Here is a 26,280-nt window from a genome sequence, read left to right as displayed (position 1 = left end):
AACTCCTGATGGCTGAGAACAAGTCTTAGAAATTGTGTCCTTTCAACATCAATGAAGATCTATTTAGGAAGTCCATTTTTACAGAAAAGATGTATCAATACCAGTAGGCTTATGTATGACATTATAAGACATAAAATTATATTGCTGAATGATTGAATGAACAAATGAAATAAGCTCTAAGGAAAAGAACAGAGAAAAAGAAAACTGTAATATACACCTGAAAAGAATGAATGAATATAGTATAAATAATGTCATCAGTAAAATATGTCCGTGGCAAAAGTGGCTGAGAAGCCTGGATAGAAAGTGATGCCCGGGACGCTTAGATGGTTCAGTCAGTGAAGCGTTCGACTTCAGTCCAACTTCAGCTTAGGTCATGATCTTGTGGTTCATGAGTTCCAGCCCTCCATTGGGCTCTGTGCTGACAGCTTGGAGCCTGGAGCTTGCTTCAGATTCTGTCTCCCTCTCTCTCTGCCCCCCCTCCCCTCTTTCTCTCTCTCTCAAAAATAAATAAACATTTTAAAAAAACCACGAAAAACAGAAAGTGACACCTGACCAGGGGCTTTAAGAAGACCTAAGATCTCCTCAGGGAAAAGTTAGAGGGGGGAGAAGATAAAAGAGGCCAGAACACAAAGATTATTTTATTTGTACCATCAAGAAATACTGAAGCAGATGCATAAAAACACAGTGAATTTGGGAGAAAGACCCATGGTCCAGACTGGCCAAAGCCCAGGATGTATCTGTGTTCTCGAGAAGAGAAGGGCTGGACGGTGGAGTGGCAAGTGGTATGACCAGTAGGACACAGGGCACCTCTGGCTACACTATCTGGGCGTCAGTGAGAGCCACCCTGGGGTTGCTTCTGTTTATTTTCTTTTCTTTAGTGACTGAGACACATGATAAAATCTGAGTCATAAGTATTACTGTGGCAGTCATACATGGGATAGAGTATACCAGTGTTTCTTTTAAAAAAAATTAACGTTTATTTATTTTTGAGAGACAGAGTGCAAGCAGGAGGGAGGCAGAGAGAGAGGAAAACACAGAATCTGAAGCAGGCTCTAGGCTCTGAGCTGTCAGCACAGAGCCCCCACACGGGACTCGAACTAATGAACTGTGAGATCATGACCTCAGTCAAAGTTGGACGCCTAACTGACTGAGCCACTCAGGTGCCCCAAGACCAGTGTTCCTTAAATTGTTTTGTAGAATGCTAGTCCCAGGGAGATGTAGTAGAACACATACACACACGTCTCCACTCATTCACTCACTCACTCACTCACTCACTCACTCACTCACTCACTAACTCTGCTCAAATTACCATGGCAAACGCTAGGTCAAACAAACTATAAGAGATGTCTTTACTGCTGGACTTTTCAGAACCTGTAATATGCTTGTGGAGATTACACAATTCCGAGGAAGACTGCACATATGGTTTTTCTACATAATACTACAAATTCCTCTCCTTTGGCTTCGATGCCACCTCTTTTCTCCGGGTTCTCCTTCAGCTTCTTTGACTGCTCTTCCTCAGTTTTCTTTTGGAGGATGTTCTGCTACTCAGCCATTTTCTCTTCATTCCATGGAGACTTCATGAATGAGCTTTCTACTCCCTCAGACTAAACTCCCATGTTTTTCCTGACACCTTCTCTGCCTGCACTCTTCTCCTATAGTGAGGCAGGTGCCCCTCCTATGTGGGTTTACAGCACCCTTGGGATACTTCTATCATGGTCCCTGCCATGCTCTGATTATCTCCTCCAGATGCTCCATCCAGAATCTTTAAAGACTAGAACTTTTCCTTAACTCTTCCTTGAATACACAGCACATAAGACAGACGCTAACTCAGCAAAAGTTAGCTGGCCAACTGAAACTAAACACATGCTTTCCTAAGTCTTAAAAAGTTGCAATTAGAAACATACCACATTGGTCAAAGAAAGTTTCTTTAATCAGGAGTTCTCTATATATGCGACAAATATTTAAAGTCGTTGTTAAGCAAAGTTAAATAGAAACTGTCACAGAAACCTCTATGATAAATTCTTTTGTTTTTAATGTTGAAGGCTTTATGTGAGATGATCAAGAAAAGCCATATGTCATCCCCAGTATTCGCAACTTAGGACACAGGGATCCGATTTTATTCCCATCATTCAGGATAACAGTAATATCAATCAGTTAACCAAATACTTCATAAGTAATCCCTTCAAATGAAAATCTGTCTGAATTTTACATTACTCATAAGCTCAAACCTTCTCCAATATCTCAGTTAAAACATCCCAGCTGTGGGAATAGTCCGACTGAAGGTTACGTGACAGATAACAAAAAAGTCACTTGCATGATATCTGTCTCATGTACCTTATTGGGGCAGGAAAGAGTTGCTCATTTAAATGCTGAAAAGAGCTCTCCTGTCAGGTCTGGAAGGAGGATGGGAAATATGGCCTTTTGATTTTAGGCACAGATACCTTATTCCTTGCTGTAGAGCAGTGGGAAAAAGAAGGGAGACCAAATGGATACTAGGAAAAAGGCTCTAGGAAAGAATTTACTGTTTCTCCAGGGATGGTGAGCCTAGGAGTATTTTCCTGAAACGTTACCTTATCCCTACCCAAAGCTCCCAGGACAGAATAATCAAAACTTATCGGCAAGCTCAGTTGAGTCTGAGGTATCACTGAATCAGAGAACAAAGAAATCTCTAAGATTTAAGAACAAAGTAATTTGATAATTAGACTGGGGCTGGTTCTGGCCACTAAGCAGCTAGAAACAAAGTATTTAGCAGTATCTGACAAAGCCAAAATTCTGAGACTACTGACCTTTCAATGTTGAGGGCGTCTCAACTGCCCACATCATCTGTCCTCTACTTACTCTGTAAGCCTTCTTTCTATCATTATTATTTATTATTATAAATACCCTCTGTATGCTCCAGGAGCCACCACATAAAATTACCTGAAACTCCCAGGCACCTTGTACTAGAGATTCAACCATGTGTCCCTAGTACCTAGCACAACTCTGGCACAAGGTATGCATAAAAAACATTTGCAGAAGAAATAAGTTCTCCTATATCCTGGAATCTAAGAGAGACAACGTTTACATCCATGGTCACAACCTCAATTCCTTGGAACAGTGATATATCTGTGTAAATTGATTTCCCATTATTAACAAAGTACTAAACTTTGCAAATAATCTACAACCTTTTCTACAAATGAGATGGGTTTTAATGCTTTCCCTAATAACATTAAATGAGAGCATAATTGTTCTCATTCATCTCCATCCCAATGCTGTCTCAAATGAGCAACAAGCAGCGGGAGATAAGGCTGAAGCTTGAAGAATTTTACATGGTCTATGCTGTGGCCCAAGGTGCATGGCCCACCTGAACTTCATCTGTCAGGACAGCTAAACAGAGCAGTATGGCTCCATCAGAGGACCACAGACTTCTAGCTTCCCTCTTTCTTCCCTCTGAGAACAAAGTCTTTAGAGACCAATAATAAGAAAGGCCCAAGGGGGCAGTGAGGTATATGTCAACATGGTACATTAAGCACAGAGCAACAGGGGGATAATCACCTATTGTTGCCTAGAGAGAAAGAACTGCCTCCCATTCACTGTAACCTAGGGAAACACAGACATGCAGATGTTAACAGGAGACACCGACATTACAAAGAAGTACCACTGTGACACAGGAGAGGGTCATGACAAAGGCACTTCAGGACTTGGCTTGGGATCCAGCACTTCCCCACTCCATCACTTTGCGCCCTTGTTATTTTTTATGACTTAAAATAACGTCCTTATTGTTCACCTTTCCTAATAGACACGAGGCAGGGCCTGTAACACTATGGTTTCTGGCACATAGTGGGCACATGACAGATATCTGCTAAATGCACATGCTCTTGTCTTCTCATACCTTTTGAGTATGAGAAGGAATTGTTGATTAAGCAAGAATTACACTTATTATCCAAACGCACTGAGGGTGAGGATAATGTCTGATCTGTTTATTGCTGTATTCTCAGTTTGTAGCACGCTGTACTCCTTAAACAAATGTTTGTTTGAAGAAATGAAGAATGAGTGAATTCATATACCTTATCTAGCTATATATTTGTTGGTAAATTTGAAATAGTTCACTTCTGATATAATTTTACTTCATTCATTCAAATCAGTGGTCTGATAACCACTAGGAGCCAGGCACACAGATGCTGAGAAAAAGGAGCTGTAATATTTCTGTCCACACGGAAGTCAAGGTCTAAATAAGAGAAAGATATAAACAAATTGTAACAGTAAGTTTGTTAAATTCAAAAAGAGAGGTTTGTGTATTTCAAACAGCTTCAATCAGAAAGTGTCCTAATCAGGAGGAAAGTCCTAACCAAGGAACATCCCAACTAACCTGTCTTTTCATGGTCATTACATTTGAGCAGAGACCACCCATAATTGTGTTTGCCAGACCACCATCCCCAAAGGCAAGAATTACACACCAGAGGCCCCCAAACAGGTAGCATTCCTGATCTAAATACTGCCAGAAAACCCAGTTTCAGACTCTTTGGTTGTCATTTTACTTTCTAAAAATTACTGAAAAGAAAATGTTATGCTGGTGATGAGCCTGTTCACTTCAGCCATCCCAATATCACACCAATTGTAAAGCCTACTGTTTAAAATTTGTTTAATGTTTATTTTTATTTTTGAGAACAGAGAGACAGAGCATGAACAGGGGAGGGTCAGAGAGAGAGGGAGACACAGAATCCGAAGCAGGCTCCAGGCTCTGAGCTGTCAGCACAGAGCCCAACACGGGGCTCGAACTCATGGACCATGAGATCATGACCTGAGCCAAAGTCAGACGCTTAACCAACTGAGCCACCCAGGCACCCCTACAGGCTACTATTTAAAAGAAAGCCCTTCGTTTAGCCAATTTATACAATTTTTAGTATTACATAAGCAGATGTGCCATTAGACTTTGAATTCGTGAATTAAGTTGTATATAAGTATCATGAGAGCCTTTAAAGTTCACACATTTCTGGGTCTCTCAAATCCTTTTTAGAACAGCAAATGCCTTTATAAACAATTGTCTGTACTATTTGTTAAACTACATATGTATTATTTATTTATTTATTTATTTATTTATTTTTATATATTTTTGTTTTTAATTTTTTTAAATTTACATTCAAATTAGCCTATAGTGCAACAATGATTTCAGGAGTAGATTCCTTAGTGCCTCTTACCCATTCAGGCCATCCCCCTCCCACAACCCCTCTTGTAACCCTCAGTTTGTTCTCCATATTTATGAGTCTCTTCTGTTTTGTCCCCCTCCCTGTTTTTGTATTAGTTTTGTTTCCCTTCCCTTATGTTCATCTGTTTTGTCTCTTAAAGTCCTCATATGAGTGAAGTCATATGATATTTGTCTTTCTCTGACTGACTAATCTCGCTTAGCATAATACCCTCCAGTTCCATCCACATAGTTGCAAGTGGCAAGATTTCATTCCTTTTGATTGCCGAGTAATACTCCATTGTGTATATATACCACATCTTCTTTATCCATTCATCCATCAATGGACATTTGGGCTCTTTCCATACTTTGGCTATTGTTGATAGTGCTGCTATAAACATGGGGGTACATGTGTCCCTTCGAAACAGCACACCTGTATCCCTTGGATAAATGCCTAGTAGTGCAATTGCTGGGTCGTAGGGTAGTTCTATTTTTAGTTTTTTGAGGAACCTCCATACTGTCTTCCAGAGTGGCTGCACCAGATTGCATTCTCAACATATGTGTTTTTTAAAGTTTATTTATTTTGAGAGAGACAGAGACGGTGCAAGTGGGGGAGGGGCAGAGAGAAAGAGGAAGGGAGAGAATCCCAAGCAGGCTCCATGCCCAGCACAGAGGCTGACACAGGGCTCTAATTCACGAAACTCTGAGATCATGACCAGAGCTGAAACCAAGAGTCTGTCACTTAACCTCTACTGAGCCACCCAGGTGCCCCTAAACTATATTTTTAAAATCGTATTTTCCAGGGGGCACCTGGGTGGCTCAGTAGATTGAGCATCTGACTTCAGCTCAGGTCATGATCTCATGGTTGATCTCATCATGATCTCTGGAGCATGCTTTGGATTCTGTGTCTACCTATCTCTCTGCCCCTCCCCTACTCACTCTTTTTCTCTCAAAAATGAATAAACGTTAAAAAATTTTTTTTAATTATATTTTCCCAATTACAAAATATAACTTCATTGCTAATGATATCACGATCCAATAGCTAATTCTGTTAAGGAACATACTGTAAGTGCTTACTTTAGTACTTTGTCCAGAAATGTCAACCACTTTAAAATGCATAAGTGTATCATAAAATTAAAATCGTACGTATTCAGCATTGGACAATATTTACCACTTGTTCTATTTACCTACCACAGTGTAATAAGCCATCTCTAAACCTAGTGACCTAAAATAAGTAGTTATCTGTGGACTGGATCTGTGGATTCAATGTGTACTGACATAGTTGTGTGGGCTGGGTTTGTGGGCTGAATGGGGACTGACATGGTTTGTGGGCTGTTAACAGAGACATCAGTTCTCTCTCTCAGTCTCTCCTGTAATTTCAGGAGATGGTTGCAGCCATGTGAAGGTTCAAATAGACTAGGTGTCCAAAATGGCTTACTCTTATGACTGGCAGTTCGTGTTGACTGTTGTGTGGAGTGCCTATCTCCAAATGATGTGTGATCTTCCCAGCATGGGTCCAAGAGACACAAACAAAAGCTACAAAGTTTCTTATGACCTAGCCTCTGAGCTTCTAGAATATTACCTCCGCTGTATTCTATTATTGATTGGTCAAGCAAGTCACTGTAGCCAGGCCAGATTCAAAGGAAGGGAGACTCTACTTGTGGATGTAAAGAGCAGCATGTGCATACAAGAAGGGAAAAAACTAATGGCAGCCATATTGAAAACATTACGACACCAATATTCTAACTAACACACGTTACATTTTAGATGAATGATTCTAGGTTTGTTCGTTTTGTTCCAAAATATCAAGTTAGGCATGGAAATACTCAATGATAATGTAAGTACTATTAAAAAAATTCTGCAGAAAAATCACACTTCATGCCTGGGACCAGTTCAATCCATCACATCAATGTAACTCTACCCTTATAACCCTAAATACAGTGAAAGAGAATTTAACTCCACAAAACACTTTTGTCCATTTTCCTATAGGATAATTTACCTATCCAATACATTTGTCAAAAGTATGAAATCCAATTTATTTTACGTTTTTGTCTCTTACTCTCAAATCCTAAGGAAATTCAGGGAACCAATCATCATGTTCTAGAATGCCCGAACCATAAGTCCTATTTTAAAATTAGGAACATCATTTGATATGCCAGAAAAGTATTCCTAACCAGAGAACTAAAAACTTTCTTTGCTAATAATTTTAAGAATGCTGACTAACTCATGAGCGTAGTTGCACAGAGGATTAAAAAAGGATGCACTCGGCCAAACGGGTTGATGACCATCAAAAATAATTTTCACAGAAAAGAAAAAGAGAAAAAGAAAGGGAGAAAATGTTGCTGTCAGTCCCTGAAAGGGAAGTTATTTTTCAAATGGTCTGATTTTCCCTTTTACAAAGGGAAAATCTACCTTATTGTGATAGAATAAGAATGTTTAATTTCATGAAGGTGTATTTTCTGAGCCAAATAAAATATAATAGTCTCAAAGCCATTTATCTTAAATGATTTGCAAGGCATATAAAATTCCAAGAAATATGTGTAGAAACAATAAAAGATTTACTAATTCCAAAACCAAATTAAAGATGTTTTCAAATAGTGGCAATGAGCCATACCCTTTAGTCCCCATAAGCACAAAAGCTGGTGAGATTTCGAAAAATAAAAAAATAAAAGCAAATTACAATGTTTTCTCTAAAGCCATAATAAAGTTTTAAAATGTTATTAAATTTATTTTTAATCTCTTTCTCTTTTCTAGATATAAAGCTACTCTAGGGATGCCTGGGTGGCTCAGTTGGTTAAACATCTGACTTTTGGTTTCGGCTCAGGTCATGATCTCATGGTTGCGTGAGTTTGAGCCTGGCATCAGGCCCCTTGCTGACAGCGCAGAGCCTGCTTGGGATTCTCTCTCTCCCTCTCTCTTTGGCCCTCCCCTGTTCACATGGCCTCGGTCTCTCTAAAATAAATAAATAAATAAATAAATAAATAAATAAATAAATAAGTAAGTAAGTAAATAAATAAATAAACAAACTACTTTAAATCTCTAAATCTACTAGCTACTCTTCCTGTCTCCATGTGGAACATCACCATATTCTGAAGTGCCCCTTCCAAGCATCCCAGGTTCATCTGGGACTCCTCCCTATTCTTCATCACCTACAGGTAGGACGTGTCTAAACCGTTTCAATACCATTTCAAGGGTGTCTTTCACCTATGTTCCTACTTTCAAGTCCAATGGCCACCCAGTGTAAGCTCCCTGTCTAGCACAGCTGACTCCAGCATGCCTCCTGACATGCCTCCAGTACTGCCTCCTTTCATTCACCTTTGAGTAGCCTTTTCAATAGAGAGCTGATCATGTCACCCCTACTCAAAATAAAACACATCACACAAAACAACATGCTTCCAGGATTCCTACCAAATCAGTCCCGGCCTGTTGCCACTGCAGCCAGACTTCAACGTGCATCCTCAGACTTAGTCATGGCAGACAGGCCACCTTACGGGATCCTTAGCTACTATCTCTCTCACTCTGCCCCTGCGGTTACATCTGCCTAGCATGCCCTCCTCCATAATTCTCAAAGCTCAACTGAAATACCACCCTCTCTCTCTCTGGCATTTCCTGGAATGAGTTTACCCACCCCCTTCCTGATTCAGCAGATTTGCTTCTGCATCTGTCTCTAGGTTTTTTGTGAATGCCTCATAATGTGTTCATGAGGACTGCAAGCCGATTCTTGCCCTTAAAAGACCCCTTTCTGTTCTCAACCAAGGCTACAAAAATCCTATACAATGTTCCTGTAGCTGGGGAAATTCTTCTTGCCTCTTCCTCCTCTTAGCATCTACTTCTCACTCCTCCTCTTCACCTGTAATGAATTAACTCTTCTTTTTCCTTCAACATCAAGCTTACACTGCATCCACATGATGCACCAGCTGGGTGCTCTGGTGATATTTTTATATAGTTTTCAAATTGCTACATTGGTATACCATCCCCAAAGCCTCCAGATAAATTCAGCAGTGCCTGATGCCCAGGGACTCAGAGACATCCCACTCCAGTCTGGCCTTAGAGACCCAGGGTCTCACGGCATGGTGGCAAAAGAAAGTGCAAAGTGCATGAGTTTGCTAAACCCACCAAAAAACCTGAACTACCGGAGGATCTGGGATAGGAAGATTCATGAAGAAAATTAACAAAATATAAACAACATAAAAGACTTGCTGTTACTTTTAACCACTGGCAATTACTTGCATGTTCATATTTGTAAGAACTAATCTGGCTATTCCCACAAACAAGGCTAGAGAGACAGCTGTGATCTTGAAAGTTATGTAAGCTAATTGGGTTTCTAAGTGGTGTTCAAAAGGCAGACTTTCTGGAATAACTTTCTGATTTGTCCAGGTGCTTTCCGTGTTGAACATCACAAATGATGAAGTAAGATGTGAAACTTTCAGTAGTAAATAATTATAAAAATAATTCCTTTTGAACCTAATGTTGACAAAATGGATATTTATGAGAATGTGCCCTATCTCGGTGAGTGTTTTGGCTCTATGTGTCTAAGACAATAAAAACCCAAAGTCCATAATTGCAGATGATTTTTGTTCCTAAGTGTACTGTACTAACTTGCACTTGAGACATTACACATAAAGATATCTACCTCAGATATAGTTTAGGGTGGTCAAGAAGACCTTTTAGAAAAAGGACTATAGCGATAAGGAGGGGAGAGGTCTGCCAGTGTGCCTAGAGCATCTCTAAGCCTAAAACCCCTGGTAAAATGAATACTTCCTTTTGAGCTTGTTTCAATAAGCCTTGGTTTGAAGCCAAATTAAGGAATCCCTCCCACGCCCACACAAAAGAAGTCTTGCTCCCCACAAGAGGTGGTCTCCCCAACACCCAAGCAGAGAAAAAAGTCCATGAACGGTAGGAGAGAAGGGAGATAAGGAGAGATACTTGGACAAGTGATGACAAATGACTCCCAATGCACTGCCCTGTGGGAGGCCTGCCAAGCCTTTGCCCCGAGGCAGACTGACCTCTCCATAGCCTGGGAAACAGAACTACTTTGTACAAACCTAACACAGTGGTCTATGCCACATGAGCCTGTAAATAGGGATGCTTCCCTAACTAAATGTAGGTGTTAACTAGTCAGGGAGTGTAAGATTTTCTGCTTTTATCAGCTTCCAGGCAGATAATTAATCTAGAGATATTACATACAAGAAGTTATCCCAACAGACCCAGACAGCTATGATAAATTATTGCTTTTAAAATGTGAAAAAACACAAAGAACATCACTCCCACCCTAACAAGAAAAATAAAAAGAGCTGGATAATCTACATCATTGTTTTGAACCCAAGGTCATGCGACATTTTGTGAGCTTAGGTCACCAGACAAGCAGGTGAACTAAATGCCACAGAAGTGGAAGATAAGAACTGCTTCCCCTTTGCCTCAGCACAGAGGAAGTGACAGCTGTCACCTAAGTGAGTAGGAAGAAAACAAGTACAATGTTAAAGCGTTCTTAAAGGCCCATTGTGTGTTCTGGGGATAGCTCAGATTAGAATCATGGGGACCCAAGTACCTTAGAAGTCCACACCAATCACAGCTTCTTTTCCATTGACTCCACCATGTGCTCGTGAGAAAGATTAGGGGCAGGCCAGGACTTATCTGTGTTCTGGTCCTTGCATGATTACAAGGTGGTGATGGGCCACCGCCAGGGAATAAGCACAACACCACCATGGCCCACAGTCCCTTCTGATGCAGGAAACAAATGCCTCTTCTCTGCTATGTTTTGTATCTTATCTCTGTCAGGAGGCAAAGCCATCTGCTGCTGGGGCTAAGGCAGGAAACCCTGGTACACCCTGGTCTCAGGAAAGGGCTCTGTCTCTGGGGAAGAACAGAACCTTGCCCACACCCTGCACCCTGCACTGAGTTAAAGGGAGGTACTCTTGGACTTGCTTTTGCCCAAGGTCTGCAATGAGGTGCACAAGAGGTCTGCTGCTGTCGGAAGAGGAGCAGAAACCTCACTTATGCCCCAAACTCTCCACTGACACAAGGCCAAGTTCAGCCACCAGACCTTCAAGACCTGTGCTGTAAAAAATAATTTTCTGCAATGACAGAATTATTTTATAGCTCTGCTGTTCAACAGAGTAGCCACAAGCCACATGTCCTATTAACCACCTTTAATTTTAATTAAACTACAATTAATTGTAGTTACAATTAATTGCAATTACATTTTATTTTATTTTTTATTTTACAAACAGAGAGAGAGTGAGAGTGAACGAGCATCAGTTGGGGAGGGGCAGAGGAAGAGAGAGAGAATCTTAAGCAGGCTCCACACTCAGTGCAGAGCCCGACATGGGGCTCGATCCCACAACCCCGGAATCATGACCTGAGCCAAAATCAAGAGTTGGATGCTCCACTGACTGATCCACCCAGGTGTCCCTACAATTACATTTTAAATTGCCAATGTAGCTAGTGCCCAGGTCACTGCAGCTCTAGACCTGAACTAAGGCAGAAGCAGAAGTTGCCCACCACTCAGTATGAGCAGGAATGCTGAGAAAGCTCTATCTCAGAAGCTCAGGTGCATAGCACCTGCCTCATCCTAAAGCTAGAGGAAGAGAGCCAAGAGTCCTCTGCCCCACTCACATCTCATGCTGAGTAACAAGCACCAGCAGATTACAACCAGTAGAGGTGCAAAGGGGGAGAGGAAGAGAGGGAGAGACAGGGAGAGAAGGTGACCTCTTCTGTGGCAAAGGCATACGGGGTCTGTCAGCAGAGTAGAACTACTGCAGAAAACGCCTGACCATCCAGACCATCCACTAAGAACATGGAAACAGCAGCCCACCATGGGAGGAGCTTAAAAGCTATGGTCACTATAGCAACCAGAAACCCAACATTAGTTCAACTCTTGACTAGATTAGCTCAATCCCTCACATTAATGATCTGTCTGAAAAAGAGGTGTGCCTATTCCCAGGTATAAATAATATTTACATTGGTCTTTACTATTCTTTTACACACAGTAATAGGCACTGAATCAAAATTTTGTGTGACACACAAAAAGCAACCCCCCTAAACCCATTATCAACAGACAGAATAGGCAACACAACAAGATTGAAAGATGGTCCAGATGGTGAACTGATCAGATAATTTAAAATAACTATAATTAATATTTTAAGAATCCAGTGAAAAGGTGGACAACATGTACAAACAAATGGACAACTTTAACAGAGACATGGAAATGACTTTTTAAAAGCCAAATGGAAATATTGGAAGTGAAAAACATGGTATCAAAGATTAACTCCTTTGAGGCACCTCGGCTAAGCTTCTGACTTTGGCTCATGGTTTGCGGGTTCGAGCCCTGCACTGGGCTCTGTGCTGACAGCTCAGAGCCTGGAGTCTGCTTAAGATTCTGTGTCTCCCTCTCTCTGCCCCTCTCCCGCTCATGCTCTGTCTCTCTCTGTCTCTCAAAAAGAAATAAACATTAAAAAGTAAACAAAAGATGAACTCCTTCAATAGGCAGACTGGGGACAACAGAGGAAAGATTCAATGGAACTGAAAATATCTGAACGGAAAATAGAAACACAAAGACAAGAAGAAAAAACACTGTGATCTGTGATCAAAAAGCAAAAAGCAAACCTAGCAAAACAAAAACAGAAGAGAACTACCAAGAGCTATGGGACAACATCAAACAATCTAACATATATACTTGACATCCCTTAAGAAAAAGAAAGAAAGGGACCAAAGAAATAATAATAATAATAATAAAATAGCTGAGAATTTTTCCAAAATGTAACTATTAATAACAAATATAGATACAAGCAGGATAGATACATCTAGCACAACAGAGTGTAAGTGCTGAAAACCAAAAATAAGGAGAATATACAATATATTGGAGGAAATGGATAAAAAGAAATCAAAAAAGGAAATTAAGTCTTGGACTTAAGCTGTAGCCTCTCCGTAAGAGACCAATGACTGTTTAGCCCTTTAGTAAAATGTGGATTGTAGCAAAGCTGTCTCCCACACTTGCAGCCCTTACTGGACCATATAAACAATACTCGAGTGAAAGGATTTTGTGTTCCTTCACGAAGGCATCCATGCAGTAACCACAGAATGTAAATCTGAGGATGCAGGCATGGCATGGCATTTTGTGCAGACTCACCAAAACTTCTCAAAGACGTAGCTTGCTGAATAATATAGTTTTTGTTGTAGCGGAATTAAAATTATCTTTTGAAATAAGTCAAAAATGCCCGGAATTAGAGCTATCTGAATACCAAACGTAATGGGAGTACAAAACTGAAACTGAAATGTGTTATGGAACAAATGTAATGATATCATCTTTGCATTTGTTCCTATAAAACCCCAATAAGACTGGGAAAATAAAAAACTTGCACAGTTTGCTCCTCTACAACTGTTTTTAAAAGTATCTTTTGGTTTTTGATATTAATTAGATTGCCTCAGCAGATAATCTTAGCTTTTGGTAAGTTGTGCTAATATGCAGAGGATATCTGTATCTATTTAATGCTTAGGAAATACAATTTCAAAACTAAAGCTGCCTGTTATAAAACACAAATAATGCATGAAAAAGAATTTAAAGAAGAGTTTGAGGCAAAACCTGAAAGGCTCGTATCCATTTAGCCTGTTCTTTGGGGTACTCTACTATTTGTAGGGAATACTGTCTAAAATCCTGGGTGCTTCTGTTTGAGGCACTGTCGGGTGTTCCCTTAATCAAAGAGTCGGATTTGTTTGCTTTTTCTGCAGTTAGTGCTTGAGAACTGCTAAAAGGTACCACCTGCACCTGGACACCTTGAGGCAGTTTCAGGATCCTAGAGTCAAGGCTCAAATATTCAAATGAACATGAGGCTTTTAAATTTGGGGTCATTACTGCAGTTTGTTTAGTTTAAAAATATATGGAAAGTACACTAGTCAGTAGAACGAAAATATTTAAGCAAATAAAAGGCAAATGTGTGTAGTAGGTAAGGGGGTGGTCTCTGTAGCCAATCTGCGTTCCCATCTCAGCTCTGATACTTACTTGCTTATGCCTCAGTTTCTCATTTTTTAAAAAGGAACCATAATAATACCTACCTTAAAAAGCCCTATTTTTTTTTTAATTTATTAACAAATTGTTATGAGCTCTTAATAAACAAATTGTTATGAGGTTTCTTAAATGAATTAATGTGAAGGCCTAGACTAGTACCTGGCATGTGATTGGTGGTCTTTGTATTTATTATAATTATTTCTATTAGTGTCATTAATAAACTTTATATTAAAACAAAGTAAAAATGGATTAGTTGAATTGGAAATATCATACTTTCTTGAGAGAACCCAAAAGACTTTTTTTTTCCTGCTGTGACTTAAACAGACTCTTCTGTGGTATAATCGTGTTTATTGTGGGTTATCATGTGGAATAATATAATATGTTCCCATAATGCCCAGAATTGGTTAACGTCACTAGTTTTGATGAGAGGGACCAGGATTCCTTTGCTGGTATACCGGCATCTTTAAAACACATTATTAACACTACTATAAAAACTGTACACATATAAGATAATTTCCTAAACTGAACTAAAAACAACTTAAATATCTTTAATAGTACTAATTGTAAAAAAAAAATATTTTGACTATGCACATTTAAGTTATATTATGAGCAGTCATATTTGCCTCATCCTTTATTGTTTACAAAGTAATTGTATATTCCATAAGTACTCCAATTACTAATATTCATATAATATAAATATGATGTTATAAACCAGAACAAGAAACCCGCTATGGATTTGCTTTAATGAGTAGAGAAACTGCCCGTGTCCTCCACCAGAAAGACAAGAAGAGTTATTTTCTTAATAGGACCTCAGAGGGTATCTTTTATGGCCTACAGAACTGGAATGGAAGGCTAGAATATTATTATACTGGAAAGGATTTTATTATTATGTGTTTTCTCTAAAGTTTTTATTTTATAGTTAAGGTAAAAAGTGAAATCCAGGAAAGGCCTAAATTAGAATTGCTCTTAGGGGATTAAGCATGTCCTTAAAAGCTGGAAAAATATGTCATTTATATACAAACCATAAGCACTGTTAAAAGGCCAGACCAAAAAAGAACAGCATGAGAAATAATGCAGTGACAAGACAGGTACAGCAAAATCCAGAACTATTTAAAACATCAAATTTCCAAGTGGAAAGTTCATAGAAAGTATCTATCTGTGCCCTAAACAGAATAGTGAAAGAAATTTCCAGCTAAGAAATGTAGCTGGATACAGGGTGAGCTGTTCATGGTCTTTAATATGGCAGGTGACTTAGATGCTTGATTTTGGGGAAGCCATATGTAACAGAATGAACAGTCCAGAGAGAGGTGTTGACAAGCAAAAGAACACAGGGCACCCTTGGAAAAGATTGGAAGGCAGCACCAGGCACACCCTGTGAAGCAGTGAGTTGTCCTCTCCAGTTTTCAGCCCCTACCAATAACTCACATTATTTTCAACATCTTTCTTGCAAATGTACTTGCTCATATGTATTAATTAGTGGTCACAGACTTACAGACAAGCCTCTAATTCAAGAATGTTCCTGTTACTGGCAAATGCTCTGCAAGATAGCATCTTTTATACTTTTTAGTATTAAAATGTTGCTATCTATTTATTTGGCACTTTGCAAATTATAACTCCTATTCCTCCTAAACACATTCACAACTCAAAGAAGGGGGGAACTTTTGGAGTTTGGACTTTTGTTTCTTTCATTGTTTTTTCTTTTTAAAAAAGTGTATCCCCAAATGTCCATCATAAATATAAACATATGATTTCAGATACATCACTTTTATTTTTTTATGTAAAGTTAAATAACTTTTTTAAATTAAAAAAACTTTTTTTGAGAGAGAGACAGAGAGTGGGGGAAGGACAGAGGAAGAGGGAGACACAGAATCTGAAGCAGGCTCCAGGCCCTGAGCTGTCAGCACAGAGCCCGAAGTGGGGCTCAAACTCACAAACTGTGAGATCATGACCTGAGCTGAAGCTGGAGGCTTAACTGACTGAGCCACCCACGCATCACTAAATATCTTCCTTTTCAAAAACAAGTATAGGGGGCGCCTGGGTGGCTCTGTTGGTTGAGCGTCAGACTTTGGCTCAGGTCATGATCTCGCAGTTTATGAGTTCGAGCCCCACGTCGGACTCTATCCTGACTGCTCAGAGCCTGGAGCCTGCTTCGGATTCTGTGTCTCCCTCTCTCTCTGCCCCTTCCCTATTCATACTCTGTCTCTCTCTGTCTCTCAAAAATGAATCAATGTTAAAAAAAATTAAAAAAATAAAAACAAGTATAGTTTTTTATACTAAATATTAATGAGTTGAAATATAATCTTACCCTGGTATGGGTACGAATATGCATCTTCAGTCCATCATTTTTACTGAATCCTTTTTCACAGTAAGGGCATTGATAGGGCCGCTCACCTGCAAACAGAGGAAATCTCCAGGTCAGAAAAAAGTAAGGTAGCAAAGCACTGTGCCATTTGGTAGGCCCTGCACTACCAGAAAGAGGCTCCACATGCAGCTGAGCCAACACACGGTGGGCAGTTCAGGGCAATGGACTGTGTCTTCCCCTTGTGCACGGAGGGACTGAGCCCAGAGCACTTCAGTATTTAAACATTTGCCAACATCAGGCTTGTGGCATGTTCCTTTTAATACGTGAGCCCAAGTTAAATCTGATTTTATGCTGGGATCAATCTCATGAACCGTGAGATCATAACTTGAGCCAAAATCCAGAGTCAGACAGTTAACCCACTGAGCCACCCAGGTGCCCTGATTCTTTGTTTAAAAAAAAATTTTTTTTAATGTTTATTTATTTTTGAGAGAGACAGAGCACAAGCAGGGGGAGGAGAGGGAGAGGAGGACACAGAATCTGAATCTGAGCTGTCAGCACAGAGTCCAACGTGGGGCTCAAACCCACAAACCACAAGATCATGACCTGAACCGAAGTCGAGCTTAACCAACTGAGCCACCCAGGCGCCCCCTTGATTCTTTGGTTTTAAAAAGAGATTTCATATTCTATATCAGTTGGGGGTGATGAGTTTCAAAAGAATTTCACAAATTGGTAATATGTTAAGTAGAACCACTAGTAGTTCAATAACTGATCCATACTCGCTGAGATTACTGAGTACCTTCCATCTAGAGGTTATTATTTAGAAAACAGGCAAACCATTTTTAAAAAAAACAAGTGAACATACACAACACATTAAAAGAAATTTTACTGTGAGATGACAAAATGTGACAAAATTTAGTCTCCAGGACAAATCTGAAGCTACCCTCTAGTCAAAGCCTAATTATTTAGAAAGAACAGGAACTGAGAATCACTATTTATTCTTTATTCTCTCATTTAACAATGCACTTACATGGCAGGATGCCAGACCCTGCAATCAAAGAAGGACACACTAAAATGTTTGCCTTCAGCATATGTAAAACTCCCATGTCTTCCCTTTCCCTCAGAGACAGGTCTTTCCTTTCATAAGCAGCATATGTTAGTCCTTTACTTGCTCATGTCCCATTTGAGTCTCACTCTGGTTCAATCTGGGTATCACTCGCATTATTCCAGCAAACTCCCCTGTGAGGTCAACAATGAACTCCCTGTTGCTCCAATGGTCACTTTTCATCACAGTCTTTCTGACCTTCCCATTGTGTCTGACACTGCTTCATGAGATGGCAGCGACAATGTTGAGTTGCAAGGCCCCTGTGACACATGGGGCCTTGCTCCGCTTAAGTACTGTGTGTTTTCAGCAGTAACATCACGTAGACGTGAATGTAGCAGAGCCCCCAGGGAAGCCTCATTCTCCCAGCCTCCCACCAGGAAGGAGCACCCAGGACTCTCCTTTGAATTGGGCACTATAACATGATGGCAACGTCCCAAAATGGAAAAAAAAAAAAAAAGGTAAATAAAAGTAACAATGGCCGTACAAACAGAAACAATACTCTTTAAAGAACTATCCAGACTTGTCAACTTCTTTTGTGAGACAAAAATCAACCTTTGCACTAGAGAAGTGGACCCGGAATTTTTGACCTTATTATAATCATGACCCCTAGGAAGGTGTGGCTCTTCACTGTCAGAAGAATAAAGGCATAGAGTCCAATTTATTTGAAAAACTATGAAAATAGAATCTTATTTTAACACTAAACTTATAACACGTATTTATCTTAATTCAGATCTCTCTGTGGAGCCCCAGTCTTGAGAGAGTCATACATCAACCAGGTATCTTTATTTGGATACCCCACAAATAATTCCAATTTGGCATTCTGAATTCATGTCTTCAACTTCTAATCCTATGTGCTCTGCATCTCCTGCCCTGATTAGTGATACCACACTCATCCAGTTACCAAATAGGAAGCTTAGCCCTCCAACGTACTTCCTTTTATTCACTGTTCCCTATATCCAGTACCTAAGTCATACTGATTGTACTTCTCTGATATTTCTGTAATGCTTCTCCTTGATGATGATGACAAAAATGAAAATGAATTAATAATAGTAGCAGTAGTAACAGCATCAGCAGTAGTGGAAGGAGTAGTAGCTACAACTGCCATTTATTGATTTCTTGACCATTTAACCTTTACCATGCATACCCCTCCCCCCCTTGCAAAAAAAGAACTGAAGAACACAGAATGACACAGCAAAATGCTAATGCTGACAGTGGTAACTCCTGCATCATAGAATTCCAGATAATTTTTTTATTTCCTTCTTATAAAGTATGAAAAGCAAAGCAGTCTTTTAGATTTTTCGAAGTCTGTTTTACTTTAGTGATAGATAATGAAGAATGCTAAAATGTTTCTTATTTATTAACAAATCAACCAACAAATCAAATCTAGATTACAAATAAAGCATAATAAAAACAGTAAAGTGGTTTACACTTTCAAAAAGTCATTTCAAAATTCTTCTCACAAGCCTAAAATAATTTAATATTCATGGTATTCTCTTTGTTTAGCTTTAGGTGTCTTCTCACTCTCCAAATACCAACAGAATATCCAGCAAACAAAAATCAAAGACTTGTAGTCATCAGGTAAATTAAATGTTAATTAAGCCTAATGTAACATACCACATTACTATTTTCTTTCTTAATAGCTAAAATTGATTAAGCAAAAAAAGAGATAAAGAAATTCTAGAGAATGGAGCAAAACAAATCCATTCTTTACATTACCTAGAGTCATAATATAGAAATTTCCTCTATAGACATGAAAATGTTAACTTCTGTTAGGATAGATTTTCTCCTTTTTTTAGAATCTGATTGTCCTGAATTTGAATAATACTTGTCCTCTTTCTATATAACTCTGGGGAGGTTATTCAACCTCACTGAACCTCTGAAAAATGGGATAAATTGTATCTATCTCATAGGGACAGTGACCATGTATTCAGGTTTGCCTAAGGCAATTTCAGTCTATGCTGCTTATCCCAGATTAATGATTAACACTACTCCCTTCACTTTTACCAGTGTCCCAATTAGGACAATAAAAATACATGGTTAACTATTACAGATTGAACTGTGCCTCCCCTCCAATTCATATGTTGAAGTTTTAACCCCCATTACCTCAAAATGTGTCCTTGCAAATGTTATTTGAGTAGCGTAGATCCCTAATCTAATATACAAGAAGATGGTCAAGCAAAGACACACACAAGGAGTACTCCCTGTGAAGAGTCCAGTGATGTGGCCACAAGACAAAGAACTACCAGAAGCCAAGAGAAAGATCTCAAACAGGTCCTTTCTTAGTGCCAGAGGGAGCTGGCCCTGATGACACCTTGATCTTAGACTTCTAGCCTTCAGAACTGTGCAACAACAAATTGTTTAAACTACTCAGTTTGCGGTACTTTGTTACAACAGTCCTAGCAAACGAATACAGTCACTGGACTCATAAGGTTAGCAAATTTTTATAATTTTTTAAAAAGTTTATTCATTTTTGAGAGACAGCATGAGCAAGGGAGGGGCAGAGACAGAAGGAGAGAGAGAGAATCCCGAACAGGCTCTGCGCTGACAGTACGGAGCCTGATGTGGAGCTCAACTCACAAAACCACAAGGTCATGACCTGAGCTGAAACTGAGACTCTGACACTTAACCAACTGAGCCACTCAGGCGCCCCATTAACATTTTCTTAATGTTTATTTATTTTTTAGAGAGAGAGAAAGCGGGGGAGGGCAGAAAGAGAAGGAGACACAAAATTCTAAGCAGGCTCCAGGCTCCGTGCTGTCAGCACAGAGCCCAATAGGGCTTGAACTCATGAGCCATGAGATCATGACCTGAGCTGAAGTTGGACGTTTAACCAACTGAGCCAACCAGGTGCCTAATTTTGGCAATTACTATCTTTACTGATGTCTCTCTGTGCTGCACATGAGGCATATGTAAACTGCCCAGAAGAAGAGAAACTGGTACCTCCAGAGGACTGAATTTCTGCTCTGTTCCTACTCCAACCCTGAGATCCAGTGATAATGAGCTGATATGTTTGGGAAATTTGGGTAAGTCCAATTCCACTCATTCATTGTAATATCCCCGAACAGAACTCTAATCTTAAAGGATGTCACTGGGTAAATGGCTTTGATGAATAGAATTCATTTGAAATCTAGCCTGCGTGATTTGCAAATCAGCTTACACTCTACATTAAACTGCTACCCTCTCTATGCATTTGTTTGGAGCATCTTTAAGGCAATCAAGCCCTTAAGACTCTGAGGACAAAGCCATCTGTGGTCCCACACAATCTGCAGCTGAAGGTGACCTGTTACAAGTGAACATGCTAATAACTATTAAAGTCATTTGCCTAATTTTCATTTTTAAAGGAAGCTGTTATTCTTAGTTGTTTTTTTTTTACATTATGCATATGATACATTCCTTCATTATTTCAAATTATTGTGAGGCATATGTCTCTAGGAAATTTTTTTTTTAATTTTTTTTTTCAACGTTTTTTATTTATTTTTGGGACAGAGAGAGACAGAGCATGAACGGGGGAGGGGCAGAGAGAGAGGGAGACACAGAATCGGAAACAGGCTCCAGGCTCTGAGCCATCAGCCCAGAGCCCGACGCGGGGCTCGAACTCACGGACCGCGAGATCGTGACCTGGCTGAAGTCGGACGCTTAACCGACTGCGCCACCCAGGCGCCCCTCTAGGAAATATTTTTATCTACACATTAGATTATTCTGGAGTAAACAGGACCTAATCTTCAATTTGAGTTAACCCTGAGAATATAAATCTTTCTTTTTTATTTGAGAGAGAGAGAGAGAGAGAGAGAGGGAGAGAGAGAGAAAGCCTGTGTACGTGAGCGGGGGAGGAGGGCAGAGGGAAAAAGAGAGAGAACTTTTTTTAATATTTATTTATTTTTGGGTGAGCTCAAGTGGGGGACAGGGACAGAGAGAAAGGGACAGAGGATCTGAAGTGGGCTCTGCACTGACAGGCTGACTGCAGTGAGCCTGATGCGGGGCTTGAACTCATGAACTGCAGGATCATGACCTGAGCCAAAGTCGGAGGCTCAACCGACTGAGCCGTTACATATGCCATTATGTATCATAATGTGGCTAGTATTTTGTGTTAATTAGGGTTAGAGTTTCTAAAGTTATTGACAAAAACTCTGCTCCTTGCAATAGCAGTTAGCATTAACCAGATTCTTCTGACTGGTAAATTCAAGCAGTCTTTTAGTTATCAAAGCTCATCAGGAAAAAGTAGAGGGCAAGTCAGGAATGTGTGTTATGTCTCAAAGCAGGTCCCTAGTTAATGCAAATACTAACATAATATTAAGCTGCATACTGAGAACCACCTTAAACATTCAGAAGGGAAATACAATACTGGAAAATATCTATGAGATTTAGCTACCAACAGCCAAATTTAATGACCACAGCAGCACAAATAATATTGACATGTACATAAAGGCAAAATATTTTTCACTTAACTAAGGAAAATAGATAAATTCTTTGCATTTGCTTCTCTCTTTAAATTATATTCTGACACTATAGTCTTAAAATCCACCTGTGTTTTCCTCAAACATATCAAGGAACAAACAGAAGCATGGTGGCAATTGTAAACGGTTGATTTCAAGTTGATTTTCAAAATGCCACAAAGTGGATACTGAATGAAGCTAATTTAGTCATGCATTAAATATTTCTTGAGCACATAACATCTTCTAGTTACTATCCTGGGCTTTGGAAATGCAACTGTAAATAGTCACAAAGTCACTGCCTTTTCAATTAATTTTACTAATGTACCAAAAAGACAAGAAAAAGTAAAGAAAAAACAAAATAATTTCAGATATTGATAAATTATATGAAGAAAATAGGTTTCAAAAAACAGAGACAGGTTTTAAGAAGAACTCTGTGGGAATGGGGAAAAGGACTGAGCCAACTTTGTTACAAAAGGCAAAAGAAGTGAATGAATGCCAATGCCAATCCTTGATGCCAATTTCACATGATTGAAGCACACTATTTTTTTAACTCTTCATATTTGAATTAGAACTATTTAAGGGGGGCCTGGGTGGCTCAGTTGGTTGGGCACTGGGCTTCGGCTCAGGTCATGATTTCGCAAGTTTGAGCCCCATGTCGGGCTCTGTGCTGGCAGCTCAGAGCCTGGAGCTGCTTGGGATTCTGTGTCTGCCTCTCTCTCTGCCCCTCCCCCACTCATGCTCTGTCTGTCTGTCTGTCTCTCCCTCTCTCTCTCCAAAGTAAATAAACATTAAAAAAACTTGAAAAAGAAGTATTTAAGCTTACTGAACTTGAAGTAAGTAAGTGCCTCCAAATTCTCATAGCTGGCCCATCTAAGATTGAAATAGCTTAAGTATTTGAAATGTGCAGGGAGGAGGGTAGAGGATGTTCAGAAAAGAGCTGCAGAACATTGGAGAGGGCTTTCTTTTTTTTAATGTTTTATTTATTTTTGAGGTAGAGAGAGACAGAGCATGAGCAGGGGAGGGGCAGAGAGAGAGGGAGACATAGAATCTGAAGCAGGCTCCAGGCTCTGAGCTGTCAGCAAAGAGCCCGACGCGGGGCTCAAACTTACGGACCACAAGATCATGACCTGAGCCGAAGTCAGACGCTCAACTGACTGAGCCACCCAGGCACCCCGGAGAGGGCCTTCTTGATGCAGCTAATGGTAACAAGAGGGGACAGCTGGATGCCACATGGAGCACCTAATCAGAGTCTATCCTAGTCCTCAAACAAGTTACCTTGAGTCTTTGAAGAAGAAAATGCACAATGACCACAACCATCCTCTGGCAAAAATAGCTAAAAACAGGAAAAATCAGATTCTGGTTTAATATATGCCATTAGGATTATAATTTATTGACGTTACCGTTATTTCATGGAATGTAATTTTAATTAAAGACATCAGAACTCTAGACCTCACCAAAGGATTAACATATTAATATTAAAACAGAATCCTAAAATGTGTGAAGGTAGTGCAGGTTAGCATGTATCTTCATGACAAAAGGACCCTAAAGCCACAACATCACTGACCATCCATCTATTGTTCCACAACCAGCCTCAAAGTCCAACGTCTTAGAAACCTTGATATTCTCAAATTAGCCCCTGGATTTAAGAAATAAATTTGGCCACTCTATAAAAGGGATCTGCGATCAAATTTTATTTCAAGCTACTAAACACACTGCAACACATTTAGCAATAATGACCACGACCAACCTTGAAGATTAAAAAGTGTTAAAATGATAACTTTCATGTTCCGTATATTTTACCACAACTTAAAAACAGAAATGTAAAGCCAATGAGCCCTATGCTGTGGAAGATTTTAAGCAAGCAGAAAAGCTTAATATATAATGCATACATTTTAAGAGATTTTGATTAAAATAAAAGCAGATTATTTTCTGAAAATATTTTAATAATTTTAACTTTTATTTTGTCAATATAATTAAAACCTATGAGATTTCAGAGACCTCTCATAAGTTTCTAAAGAGATGAAAAGATGAATACACACAGATAACATAATTTAAGATAAAATAAAGTTAAACTCCCACTTTCAATGAATTCAAATGAAATAATGTTTAAATAATTGGAATAAATAACACAACGATTTGGGGGCCATAGTTTTACTTTTCACTTTGAGTTTTCCAACAAACAATCAATTTTGGAGAGGGCAAATTTCAACTGAAAAAGCAAAACTTAAAATGTATGTTCATGAAAAATACTCTAAGATGATTCCATGTGGTTGAGCTTCAAAATATAAGTTCTATATGGGACTTCTTCAGAGCTTTAAATTTGTTTTCCACAAATATCATGAGACTATCTTGTTTTGCTTTTGTGGACTAAGGGCATTGTTATAAGACATCAAAGTGACTCATTCTAAATAAAAATTAAATAAAAAACTTAGTTGCACAAGCACCACCCAATCACTTTTCCAATTCCACCATTCCAACCCCCTCAATTTATGGAGCATCTAATAAACTAAAAGTACACCACAGAGAGAAGTGAAATGTTACCCTGACAGATGGGAGTAACTGAAGTTCATTCTTGGCACTTTTCTATTAATTGAAATACTTCTTTTTTTTTCCTGCAGCAGAAAGAGCCATGAAACCCCACTGACCTCACTGAACCCCACGTTGTTGCTCTTGGAATGCTCCTATTAATCAGATCCCAAAATCTCACTTGATCTGAAGAAGTTAAGCCCAAGGACACCCTCTCTGAAAGAAAGACATCAAAAATCTGAACTTGACATCTTCTCCTTGAGTAATTCAACTTTTATTTATTTTCTTTTTGGAATATTTATTCCCAACCAGAGAGAGCACTGTGTTTTTTTTTTTTAATGTTTATTTATTTTTGAGAAAGAGAGAGAGAGAGAGCAAGCAGGGGAGGGGCAGAGAGAGAGAGGGAGACACAGAATCTTAAGCAGGCTCCAGGCTCCGAGCTGTCAGCACAGAGCCTGATGTGGGCTCAAACTCACAAACCGCAAGATCATGACCTGAGCCAAAGTCAGAGGCTTAACCAACGGAGCCATCCACGCACCTTGTATTTCAACTTTTAAAAGTTTGAATAGTTTACTATTAGAAGGAAATTTCTTCTAATTTACTAATTAGAAGAAATTAGTAACTTCTAATAGTTACTATTAGAAGGGCAATAAAATATAAAAATCAAAATTAATGAATGAGGAAACATTCATTAACTGAATGAATCAAAATTCAAAATTTTTGCCATCTGAATCAAAACAAACCAATTTTTTAATGCAATTTCTATGAATGGAGCTAAGAAAAAGCACAAAATGCATTCTTTTCCTGAATATAGTTACAGTGTCCATCCCTCATTTCTAAAGAGATGCCAAATCAAATGAGGTGAGGTTCATAGAGGAACAGAAAAATAGGAGAGCCATGTGCTCACTAATTTTCTAATCTCAAATAAAAAGCCACAACTATTTATGGGTTGAAGGCAATATAAAAACTGCGTTTTACAGATGCAAACAAAATAGAACATGAGAGGCAGAATAAAAAAAAGACGAGTTCATGAATATGTAGCTAGGAAAAGAAAGTAAAAGACTCCCTAGTGAAGATGCTCTGACTTCAGCCAACCAGGTGTATACATGACATGATCACATGTGATTTGTCTGAAGGGAGCGCGACACCTTCACAAAGTCCTTCACGTGAGCGCCGACAGAAGCAAAGGCAAATGTCGCACAAACAGGAGAAACATCTGAACAATCTGGACACGGGCAAAGTTTTAAAAACTCTGACCAAGAAAGAACAATTCCTACATGAGTTCTCCCCACTACTGTATGAAGGGACATTTTAAGGTAGGTAAGTAGACAAAGGGAAGGTAATTACTGATTTGGTTTTGTTCATAGGGAGTCAGACTTCGGTGGGAAAACTAAGAATTTCACCCAGCAGTTTCCCATATTTAGGAATCTCCACCGGAAATGTTATTTAGCCCAGTATTTACGAGCATAGTTTGTGAACAGAGGTCCTGGAGTGATGAAGTAGTCAAACCTCAGGAGCCTGCACACAGAGGGTCTACCTACTAATAGTGCCAGCAAGCAAGAATCAAGAGTATATAACTCTGAGCAGCAAGAAACTGTGAAAATGATTCTCCTTACCCCCAAACCAGGAAAGGAATAAAACCTTCCCCAGCCCCAAGGCACACTTCGGAGTTGCAGGAAAACAACACACACAGACAAGCTGCTCTCGGGGGAGAAAGTGGTAGCAATGGTAGAAGAAAGTGTATATCAGAGG

At 39.3% G+C, this 26,280-nt stretch overlaps 1 protein-coding gene across 1 annotated transcript in view; it reads right to left on the bottom strand.

Moving 5' to 3' along the window:
• Positions 1 to 26,280, bottom strand: part of PRDM5 (PR/SET domain 5) — a 213,210-nt gene that overhangs the window by 34,218 nt on the left and 152,712 nt on the right. The window contains exon 14 of the mRNA XM_030313149.1: positions 16,471 to 16,556. Coding sequence (XP_030169009.1) covers positions 16,471 to 16,556 — 86 coding nt within the window. The remainder of the gene's footprint in view (positions 1 to 16,470; positions 16,557 to 26,280) is intronic.

This window comes from Lynx canadensis, chromosome B1 (genome assembly GCF_007474595.2).
Source record: "Lynx canadensis isolate LIC74 chromosome B1, mLynCan4.pri.v2, whole genome shotgun sequence".
NCBI classification, from domain to species: Eukaryota; Metazoa; Chordata; class Mammalia; order Carnivora; family Felidae; genus Lynx; species Lynx canadensis.
This window is presented reverse-complemented; position numbering and strand designations above follow the sequence as displayed.